Source organism: Gobio gobio, assembly GCF_949357685.1.
Source record: "Gobio gobio genome assembly, chromosome: 12".
Classification (NCBI taxonomy): domain Eukaryota; kingdom Metazoa; phylum Chordata; class Actinopteri; order Cypriniformes; family Gobionidae; genus Gobio; species Gobio gobio.
In genome coordinates, this window is record NC_137105.1 from 2,328,396 (window position 1) to 2,340,895 (window position 12,500).

General features: G+C 38.4%; 1 protein-coding gene across 1 annotated transcript in view; it reads right to left on the reverse strand.

Annotated features, from left to right (window-relative positions):
• bub1ba (BUB1 mitotic checkpoint serine/threonine kinase Ba) overlaps positions 1-12,500 on the reverse strand; it is a 67,039-nt gene that overhangs the window by 34,249 nt on the left and 20,290 nt on the right. Inside the window, exons 3-5 of the mRNA XM_079831909.1 lie at positions 8,076-8,242; positions 4,178-4,281; positions 1,471-1,598 (exon numbers count right to left, since the gene is read on the reverse strand). Coding sequence (XP_079688035.1) covers positions 1,471-1,598; positions 4,178-4,281; positions 8,076-8,242 — 399 coding nt within the window. The remainder of the gene's footprint in view (positions 1-1,470; positions 1,599-4,177; positions 4,282-8,075; positions 8,243-12,500) is intronic.

The following is a 12,500-nucleotide window of genomic DNA, read 5'->3' on the forward strand; positions in this document are numbered from 1 at the left end:
ACAGGACACTGACACACACACACACACACACACACACACACAGGACTTTGGCATACAGCGCGTTCTCTTGTGTCTTGTCACGCTTGGAAGCATTTACATGAATAAGAGCGTGACGATCATGTAACGCTAAGCAAAAATGGATATAAAAACGGACGCTGCGTTATTTGCGTTAAATATTTTAATTGCGTTAAGCTGAAAAAATTAATCGCCCGCGTTAACGCGTTAATTTGCCCAGCCCTAATATATATATATATTTATTTTTTTCATTTATATACAGAGCTATCCATTCGTTTTCTGACAGGGAACACATGGAACGAATCACCGCTCCACATTCTGATTGACAGCCGTCACAACCTATAGGGACCGTGTTTACTCCTTTCTTTTCAACCATCTGATATGGTTTAAAAAACGGCTTTTGTATTTGTGTAAGGCGGGATGTTACTTCTGACGAAGCGCTGTTAAATATAGGTGAAAAACGATGCCGCAAAAATAATAAATAAAATGCTTTCTTAAAAAGGCAAAAGAACGCAAGCATGTTTTCTCAGTATGATCATTAAAAATCAACAGACTGGTGAAAATGCGGGACATTTTCTCAATATGCGACATGCGGGACAAGGGGCGAAAATGCTGTGCGGTACAACGCAAAGCGGGACAGGTGGTCACCCAATCCCGGCTCCTGTTACTGTGCGTTCACACCAGACGCGATTGGAGCGAATAAATCGCGTGTAGTTGGACACTTGAACATTTTTGAGTTTCCTCGCTTCATTCACGCGTAACATTCACTTCACAACAGACGTGAGTTTGTGTCATGGGAGGGTCTTCTGCTAGCTGGATTGTTTTAAAATACGGCGAATAAGCTCAATTTGCCGGCTTTAGCTAGCTTGTAGTCTCAATATGTGTATATAGCTCAAATTGAGTAAAGAGCGCTTTTTACAACTCACCAGACTGTCCGACCTCCTCACTCACTTCCTTCCAAGCAAAATCATTTTTATTCTGTTTCTATAAAGTATGAAGATGTATCGACAGCTTCGGGTAAAATAATCTGCCAATGGGGTAAGCAAAACAATCTTAATTCAAACAGAAAACAAGATTATTTTGTTTACCCCATTGGCAGATTATTTTTCTTATTTTAAGCAAAAACTTCCTTAATTTTGAGTTATTTTCCCCCAAAACAAGACAAAAACTGTTGCTTGTCTAGTAAATGCTTCTTAAATGTAATTTTTTTTTAGATATTTGGACTGAAAACAAGACAAAAATACTAAGTAAGAAAAGCACTTTTTGCAGTGGTCAATGTTATGCCTGAACGATTATTCTAAAACTGAGCAGAAATAATGCGGCTCTAACTGAAGCTCATTCCATCGAATAACATCCTCAGAGCTCACACTATCGCCGTCTTTAAAGATTTATGAGTTATAGTTAGAAATAAACTCCCCTATGGAGTTTTTCCTTCCGCTCTATTGAAGAACTGACCTCTGAACCACATGACCTTCTTCCTGATCGCTGTATATTACGAACGGAGCTGATTTCACTGTAGTGGCGGCAGATTCGCACGAGCCAGCAGATTCATGGGATGAAGATTCGGCCTCCTCAGGAATCATCTAGACAAAAAATTAACATCATAACCGGGGCTCGACATTGAGCCGGTTCACATGCTTGTCCTTCGTACAAGGAAATCTGTCATTCACTTGTCCGAGTAAAAAATTAGCTTTTAGTTTTTTTGTTAATGTAAGCTATTCTGAAGCAATATTCTCACCAGTGTTCAATCAGCTTTGACATATTTAAATCAGCATATTTGTGATATTTTTACCTTTTTATAAAGGGCATTTTCCCATAATCTTATTAAATATAGGCTATGCTTCAGCTTTCAGTTTATATTTTTAAATGTTATCTATAAATTAAATTAGAATAAGACACTATAGGCTGTTACCAATCAAATTAAATAATTTACACTGAAAATGTACAACTGCATTAAATAATGTTATGAGATTATTTTAAATATTTTTTAATACACAAATAAGAAATGTTGGAAAGATGAAACTAAACCACCAGTAGGTGGCGCTGTGACCGTCTGAATGAGTGAGTCATTGAGTCGATTCGTTCAAATGGCTGATTCATTCAAGAATTAGGTGGTCGTTTACGAATAGTTCATTGAATCTTTGATTCAACTGATTCATTCAAACACTGAATCATTCACTAACACACACACAGTTGCTGTGAGATGCGTTATGGTTCTGCTGTGATCTTTGTTTGGAATTATTCTGGTGAAATAGAACAAAAACAGTCCATATTGCATCTAAAATGTAAGTGACTTAATGTTAATTAATTGTTTATGGAACTGGCGTATAAAATCAGCGTCATTTTCAGTCGTGATGGTATTCAGGAAAACAACACTTATGTCAGTGTGATGTTGCTTAACTGTATCATATGTAATAAATATAAAATATCCACGATTTTTAACCGTGTATGTGAACGAGCCGCGTTCATTTGTTTTGGATTTTCTCCTCGAGAGGCTGCGCGAGCCTCAACAGCTCAACCTTGTTAACGTCAGTTAGTTTTATATTATTATCCACTATCTCCACTTACACTGATGAATGCAGAATCATTATTGCACTTGGGTGATCCCCTAGTTATTTTTTGTTTTGACGTTATAATCAGGATACTTGTCCGAGCGTTAATGTCGAGCCCTGCATAACGTTAGAACAGGAAACTGACACATGCCGGTTGTGTCTGAAAGCTCAGTTTAAACATCCATAACATGCTTTTAAAGGGTTAGTTCAGCCAAAAATGTAAATTGTGTCATTAATGACTGAGCCTCATGTGGTTGGACACCCGTCAGACCTCCGTTCATCTTCAGACACAAATGAAGATATTTTAGTGTAAATCTGATGCTCTGAAAGGCCTCCATTGGCTCAACTTTACACTCTCAAGACCTTTAAAAGACACTAAAGACTAAAGTTACAAAGTCCATCTCACTACAGCGGCTCTACAATAACTTTATGAAGACGAGAATAGTTTCTGTGCGCAAAAAACCCCTAAATAACGACTTATATAGTGATGACGATTTCAAAACACGGCATCATGAAGCTTCGAAGCGTTATGAATCAGTGAGTCAATTCAGCAGTTTGGAGCGTTATGAATCAGTGAGTCGATTCAGCAGTTTGGAGTGTTATGAATCAGTGAGTCGATTCAGCAGTTTGGAGCGTTATGAATCAGTGAGTTGATTCAGCAGTTTGGAGTGTTATGAATCAGTGAGTCGATTCAGCAGTTTGGAGCGTTATGAATCAGTGAGTCAATTCAGCAGTTTGGAGCGTTATGAATCAGTGAGTCGATTCAGCAGTTTGGAGCGTTATGAATCAGTGAGTCGATTCAGCGGTTTGGAGTGTTATGAATCAGTGAGTCGATTCAGCAGTTTGGAGCGGTATGAATCAGTGAGTCGATTCAGCAGTTTGGAGCGTTATGAATCAGTGAGTTGATTCAGCAGTTTGGAGTGTTATGAATCAGTGAGTCGATTCAGCAGTTTGGAGCGTTATGAATCAGTGAGTCGATTCAGCAGTTTGGAGTGTTATGAATCAGTGAGTCGATTCAGCAGTTTGAATCTCCAAAGTCACGTAATTTCAGCAGTTTGGCGGTTTGACCCGCGATCCGAATCATGAATCGACTCACTGATTCATAACGCTTCGAAGCTTCATGATGCTGTGTTTTGAAATCGTCATCACTATATAAGTCGTTATTTAGGGTTTTTTTGCGCACAGAAACTATTCTCGCCGATTCATAAAGTTATTGTAGAGCCGCTGTAGTGAGATGGACTTTGTAACTTTAGTCTTTAGTGTCTTTTAAGGGTCTTGAGAGTGTAAAGTTGAGCCAATGGAGGCCTTTCAGAGCATCAGATTTACACTAAAATATCTTCATTTGTGTCTGAAGATGAACGGAGGTCTGACGGGTGTCCAACCACATGAGGCTCAGTCATTAATGACACAATTTAAATTTTTGGGTGAACTAACCCTTTAATGTCGAGCCCTGCATTATGTTAAAACAGGAAACCGACACATGCCGGTTGTGTCTGAAAGCTCAGTTTAAACATCCATAACATGTTTTTAAAGGATCCTTCACCCACAACAGCAAGTTCTGTCCGCTCTTTCCCAAGCCGAGAGCATCAGATGAGGAGTGTGTGGCGTACCTGCTGCGGCGCTGCGGAGCTGATCCTCTGCTGAAGGAGTCTCTGCTTCTGCTCGATCTGAAGCTGCAGTTCCTGCTTCGTTTTGTTGAGGTTTGAGGCCTTTTCTGCACATTTACAAATGTACAAACTCAAATAGTGTCAAATCAACCAAATTCTGGAAACTTCCCCAACTCACATTTCTGATTTTGTTCATATTTTTTCTGTACAAAGACAAACATAAATAGAGATGAAAGCCAGAATATGAAATGTCACAGATGTATATTGACGGAGTAATCACTGTTTTCTAGAGGAGGGTCAAAATGACTTGGAGCCAAATTAGAGGGGTGTAAAAGTGACTTTAGAAAGATGGCAGCATCATTATTTTATTTCCACACAGAGATTGGTAGATCTATTAGTGAAATCTGATGACTTTATTAATCTGTGTCTCATGAAATGCCAACGGTGAGCGCTCAAACATGGGGAAAAGCACTTCTTGTGTGTTTGTGCCCCAAGTTTGCACGCCTGTAACTCAAGAAGTATTAAAGATATCTTAATATCCTTTTGGATTTTGGTTCTTAATAAAATTCTCTCTTGGCATCTCCATTTTTAACGCCTTATACGGTTCAATCCCATAGATATGGAGATCTCAATGTGGCTCCATGAGTAAAATCACACCGTACATCAACATGCTAACCAAATCTACTAATTTCCACTTTATTACTAATAAATACTTTGATAATACAGCGCGCGCTCCAGACTAACATTTGAGAGCTGTGGCACCAGCGAAGGAAAATGTATCATAAGGTTAATTTAATCATAAAATTACTATTGTTTTGTTAATTAGTGCAGTTACTAATAATAGTACATGTTTGTTTATTGGAAATTTAACAGTGAAGCGCTGAGCTTGAATTGTTATGCAGAAAAAAAAGAACTTTTATTAACAACAGTAATGTGCAAAAACCTCACTTTATAGGGAAAATTGTAATATTCCACTCTTATTAAATGTACTATTGTTCTTCTATAGTATCACACTGAAGTAAAAGGAACACTCTTTACTTATTTTCTGTGTAATCCAATCACAATTTGAAGAAAGGTTTTAGTTTGTCATGAGACTTTTTGACTTCCTACTTTTTTCCATTTATTAAGGAGTGGAAATGTCTAATAAGTCCAATATGCCGCCACCTACTGGTTATAGTGGGGGGGGTTTTGCCATGAAGTGGCCAGCACCTTTAAACTTTTAGTTTTAAAAATCATCACACTAAAAATAATATTAAAATTGGATAATATTTAGAGCTTTGAAGTGCTGGAAAAAGTGTGAAACACGTGAAAAATGCTTGAATTTCAATCTCAAAAGGTTGTACGAACCCTGAGATGAATAATGTAATAGAATAAAAAATAAAAAAAACACATTTGACTATTTCTTCCACAATACCATGGGGTGTTACTACATTGAATCCATGGTGAATGTTTATGATTTGTGGACTGAAACCCCTGAAAATTCCTCCTTTCAAAGAGGAATATCTGAACAACAAATGTACAGAAAAAATATGAACAAAATCAAAGATTTGAGCCGGGGAACTCTGGTTGAGTTGACATGACCCATACGGTCTAATCCAGTCTTATTATATGTAGTTAAAGGGTTAGTTCAACCTAAGATGAAAATGATCCCACTCGCCCTCAAGCCATCCGAGATGTTTATGACTTTCTTCTTTCAGCTGAACATAATCAGAGTTAGATTAAAACATATCCTGGCTTTATAATGGGAGCGAATGGAGGGGCGAGATTTTGAATCCCAAAAAAGTGCATCCACACCAGTGTTAATTTGTTGACGAATAATTTTCATCAACTACCTTTTTTCACTGACGAAAACGAGACGATAACTAAATAAAAACTAGTGTTTGATGATGTCCTCCAGAGCGGCTCAATCAATCAATAACACACATTTATGCCAGACCAGTGTTTATGAACTAATGCTGATGAATAATGACAGTGTTTACTTTACCATGTTTATATAGTAATATGTTTTAGACGTTGTAATAATGCATATTTTATCTCCTCATCTGAACTTGAATGAGCTCCTGCAACTGCAATAGAGGCGCAGACATTTCAAAATAAGAGTCCTGGTGTATTTCCAGCTGGTTTATAATTAAAAGTCACGCATTCAATTATTCGATTTTGCTCACACAATAAACTGTATTTAATTTCATTCCCATTTAATTTATAGTCAGGAGGAAAGATCAGTATTTGACACATATTCAATAAAGTATCAGGGTTATAATAGTTCACTAAAACCATAAAAAAAAATCATTACTTGAATAAAAGTTAACTGAAATAAAACTAATAAATAAATAAACTTATTTGAAGCTTTAGCTTAACCTGATATGGCCTACTGACTAAAACAGAAATACAAAGTGATAAAAACTATATAGATGTTTTTAAAAAAACAGACAAAAAAGTGAATTGAGCTCTTTCGTGTATTTTTAATGTCAAAAACAAAATGATGTCAAAATGTCAGTTCGAGTGACAGTCGGTTATGTAACGCTTAAATGCTTAATGTATTACAATTGAACTAAACTCATTAGATTTTAGCAGACTAAAACTAGACTAAAACTAAAAACAATTCAGGCGACTAAAATATGACTAAAACTAAATGGCATTTTAGTCAAAAGACTACGACTAAAACTAAATCAAAATTTGCTGTCAAAATTAACACTGATCCACACCCATCATAACATTTTAGGGTGAACTGTCCCTTTAACTGTACTTTTGATTCATTCAAAATTCCATGACATTCTGCATTATACAGATTATACAAATTCTATTTTTATGAATGGATTATGCAATTCTGTCCACAATTTCGGCATCACAGAAATCATAGGGCCCTGATTTAATGCAATGATATTGAATTTAAGACTTTCTGGCACAATTCAAGACATTTTTATGGCCTTAAATTCAAATCAAAGGGTTAGTTCACCCAAAAATGTAAATTCTGTCATTAATTCCTCACCCTCATGTGGTTGGACACCCGTCAGACCTCCGTTCATCTTCAGACACAAATGAAGATATTTTAGTGTAAAGCTGATGCTGAGAAAGGCTTCAGATAGGCCTCCATTGGCATTCAGTACATTTACACTCACAAGACCCATAAAAGGCACTAAAAACGTTGTTACAAAGTCCATCTCACCACAGTGACTCTACAATCATTTTACGATGTGACGACAATAGTTTTTGTGTGTCAAAATAACGACTTTATTCAACCTCTTCTTGTCTTCCGTGTGTGTCTCCACGACGCATGCGTGAGAATATGAGCAGATCCGGCGTTCGGGAATCCATGAAATGCCACTTTAGCCCCATTTTGAGAACTACGCCGAGACCTAAAGCACGATCAGTGTAGAATTCAACAGCTGAGACACGCGCGTCTTCCTCTGCTCGTAAACAAATCTCTTCTGGGTCATGTGTCCGAACGCCGGATCTGCTCATATTCTCGCGCATGCGTCGTGGAGACACACACGGAAGACAAGAACGAGTTGGATAAAGGCGTTATTTAGATTTTTTTTTGCGCACAAAAACTATTGTCGTCGCATCGTAAGATTATTGTAGAGTCACTGTGGTGAGATGGACTTTGTAACGGCGTTTTTAGTGCCTTTTATGGGTCTTGTGAGTGTAAATGTACTGAATGCCAATGGAGGCCTATCTGAAGCCTTTCTCAGCATCAGCTTTACACTAAAATATCTTCATTTGTGTCTGAAGATGAACGGAGGTCTGACGGGTGTCCAACCACATGAGGCTGAGGAATTAATGACACAATTTACATTTTTGGGTGAACTAACCCTTTAAGACTTTTATCTGTGGAAACCCTGTCTCAAACACACCCAACATTAGACACACACACACACACACACACAACACCTGGACGTACCACTCAAAGCGCTGTAGTAGCGCTGCGCCCGGAGCTCTTCAATGCTGAACTCTCCGTCTCGCTGGTACACCTGATCTTTGCAGTACATGATCTGCACACGACCCTCCGGCTGGGAAACGGGTTCCTCTGGAGTCTGGCTCCTCTGGGACGGGGCCTCCACCGGAGCGCTGTGGCGGAACACAAGGGCCCACGATTACACCAGCTCACATACAAGCCACAGACCAACATGTGGGACGAACAGAAGTCCTGGTTATAGAGCTCCGGAGGTGGACAGTAACTCAGGCTGTGTTCACACTGCAGGGCTTAATGCTCAATTCCGATTTTTTGAAAAAATGCGATTTTTTTTGCAAGGCCGTTCACATTTCCAATTAAATGCGACCTTTTGTGATCTCCTGTGTGAATGTGAAATGACCCAGAAGTGACCCGCATGCGCAGAATATTCTCAACGGTCAACGACGTCACTTGTTGTTTACGGAAGTAGCCAAATATGGGCGTCAGCATTGGAGTTCGTTTAGCTTTATTAAAGTTATTTTCGCAACGGAGCCAGCACCATTACAACCTTCTCATGTTAAGAAGAAAATTAAAAAAGAGGAGGAGAGCAAGGTTTTTGGCCATGGCGTTTTGTGGAGCAGTGGTAGCAACGTCGGTACAGAGAAACGTGTGTGTGCGGAGTCGCAGCCAGGAGTGGTGGGAGACTGATGTGAGTGGCTTTACTGAGACCCAATTCGTCAGTAACTTCAGAATGACCAGATCCACCTTCAATTATGTTTGCGAGCGCCTTCAACTAACTTTGTCACGGGAAGAGACACGTCTGCGGCGGCCCATAACAGTGCAGAAACGCGCTGGAGTTGGAGTGTATTGGCTAGCAACAGGTGCAGGTGCGTACTTCTTCTTTTATTGGCGGTTAGCAACTATTTCTTGTGCATTACCGCTAGGGTTGGGAACCGAGAACCGGTTCTTATGCAGAACCGAAACTGATTTTTGAAAAATACCAGAACCGCGCGAAATTCCTAAGTTTCGGTTCCGAAAACGGTTCTGGTGCAATGTGTGTGCGAAGCGCTGGAAGCGTATCCTTTCATAGCGAGTGACAGCCAGTGTTGCCAAGTCCGTGGTTTTCCCGCTTTCCCGTTTTCCACTGTTGCCGCGGGCTGTGTTTCATGTCCGCGGGTTGAAACGATTGTGCAATTGTGCGGGTTTTGTTGTGAAAACCTGGCAACCCTGGCTCACCTCATCATGAATATTAATTACGTTGCCTGCCGCTTCCAGGAGGGCAACGCAGTTCAGCCTGAAAGCCCTCGCGCTACACATTTACGGTTTTGCGTCAGATATTTTCTCGTTGACCACCAGCATGGCGAAGAGAAAGTCACAAGTATGTATTCATTTCCAAAGAATGAATGATAATGAAGCAAAATGTAACACGTGAAAAGTTAATAACATGCAAAGGAGGCTGCACTAGCAATTTGACAAAACATTTGCTACAGCACAGAGTGCCTCAGGGCTTATACCAGATTTATAGTGAAAGGCCTATATATATATATATATATATATATATATGTGTCAACCGTTGAGTCACCATGGTTTAGGTAAGCGTTTAGGCACAATTAGGCTACCTTTGTAATGCTGAATTGCAATTTATTATTTACAAGTTCACTGAATAACTGAATTACTATTAAATTAATATATAACTAATTAATAAATATAACTAATAAATATAATTTATAACTTGGTTTTATTCAGAGACAGAGAGATAAAATGTAATAAGACAATTTCAGAGGTGTTCATTTGAAAAAAAATGTGTTGCAAGAATGGCTTAATTAATACTGTAATATATGTACAGTACAGGACTTTTTTGACATTGCCAACCTGTAAATAAATTTTAGAGCAAGTAATAAACACAAAATGGATTGTTTGAGTTGCGTATTGTGCCTTTTTCCTTTACCACTATTTGTTTAATAATTTTAATGGAACCGGAATCGGAACCGGAATCGTTAGGCGGAACCGGAACCGGAACCGGAACCGGAAAATTTCTCACGATTCCCAACCCTAATTACCGCCACCACTGGACTGGAGTAGGCATGTGCCGGTATCAAATTTTCATGTTGCGATTAACTGCTGAAGCTTTTATCACGGTATACGGTATTATCACGATATTTATAAAAAAAAAGTGTTGTCATACTATAACAGGTTTAAAAACTTTCTTATAACAAAAGAACCAAACATTTAAATACAATAAAGCAATACACAAAAATGTATAAAGTAAACAAATATTTGAAACAGATTAAAGTGCTAAAGAATTATAAAAAACAATAGGTAACACTTTACAATAATGTCTCGCCAGTTAATGCATTAACATTAACAAAGAGCGAATAGCTACATTTTTACAGAAGTTATTCTTCTTTGATAATGTTAGTTTAAAAAAGCAACTGTTAGTTAGAGTAAGCTCAGGTCCATTAAATAATACAGTTACAACTTTTGATTTTAATAATGTGTTATTAAATGCTGAAATGTACATTTAACTAAGATTAATACATGCTTTAGAAGTATTTTTCATTGTCAGTTTGTTAATGAATGAACTAATGTTAAATAATGGAGCCATATTGTAAAGTGTGTGATTGAACAACAGTCAGAACATATTCAAACAATATCTAGGCCATGTAATAAAAAAAAATTAAAAAAAAATTACGTTTGAAAATGACTTTAAGTCTTTAAGTATTAGGTTATGTGATGACGAGCACCGGATTGTGGTTACCTGGGAAACGGCTGTGTTTCTGCTGTTCCATCAGCGCCCTCTGCTGTCTGAAAGTGAATGTGCACTTCAGTGCGTCTTCACGACTTCCGCCATGTGCTCGGCTCATGAACGGTCTGTTTACATCAGTGCGCGTTCCTCTTTGACGCTTTGTTCATTTTAAACGGTTGATGGGTAAAGTATTCTTAAAATACATTCTAAAAATCTGAATAATTCGTAATAAATAATTATTCACGGTATTTTGAAGTGCCCACGATAACAATATTGTGCATGTTCATTATTGCGGTATATCGTATTACCGTTTACCGGCACATGTCTAGACTGGAGTAAGGAACGGGAGTTACAATGATGACGTTTGTCGCGTATCAACGACGTGCGGGTCGGATACATGTGACCTGGCAGTTCAGACTGAAGACGCATTTCAAAAGATCGGATATGTATCGGATTTGGACCACATACCCAAGTGGCCTGGGTCGCATTTGAAAAGATCGGATCTGTGTCGTTCAGACTGTCATGAAAAGATCAGATACAGGTCGCATAAGGGCAAAAAAATCGGAATTGGGTCGTTTCAGCCTGCAGTGTGAACGCAGCCTCAGTACATTTACTTGAGTACTGTACTCAAGTACACTTTTTGAGTATCTGTACTTTCCTTGAGTAGTATTTTCTCTGGAAACTTGTGACTTTTACTTCACTACATTAGCAAGAGAAATATCATACTTTTTACTAGGGGTGGGAATCTTTTACCATCTCACAATTCAATTCGATTCCGATTTTCGATTCAAAAAGATTCGATTTTATCCATAATGATTTCTAATCGGGTTTCTGATCATGATCTACTCTCATCTGCTTTGCTATACAGAATGACAAACGAAGACATTAAAGTGTCTTTTTCACATTTATTAAGTTCAATTCTCAGGAAAGTGCCTTTTATCAAAAACATTGTCTGGTTCTCAATTGCTACTCATTAGTAGCTAGCTATAAAATAAGTTGGAACAAAAATAAAGTGCTTCTTCAAAATACAAAATGGTTGAAAATAGATGCATTTCCCAGGAAAGTTGCAGTTTACCACAAATATCATGTAGAACACAACCGGTGAAGACAAAAAAAATCTATATTTCTCAGTCAGACAAAGTAACTTAAAGAATAACAAGTTATGAAAATAAAGTGCTGGGAGTTTCGTGAAACAGCTGGCGGCTGATGCCTAGTAATATGAGCCCGCGCATTTGTTGTGCTGCCGAAGTACTTGGTCTTCATTTTGCAAAGCTTGCACACGGTGTGTGTCATGTCCAGCGCAGTGCTTCCAGGTATTCGGTAAAAACCGAAATGACGCCAAACTTTAGCTTTAAGTGAAGACGGGGCTGGTTGGATCTCCCGCTCATCCATATTTGCTTCCTCTCTGTTTTAGTGATTTGCCGCTCGCGTTCAAAAACTGTCTGCGTGGTGACGTCCGGACGTCGCGTATAGGCTAGTTACAAAATGGAGGCGAACAGCCAGCTGATTTTATTAACTTATTAAATCGATTCTTGGACATTTCAGATCGAATCTAGAATCTAGATTCTTCTGTGAATCGATTTTTTGACACACCCCTACTTTTTACTCTATTACATTTCTATCAAGGCCCTCGAAGTAGAAAGTCGTAGCCGCTTTGAAAGTCAGTGGATGATTTTTCTTCTTTAAAA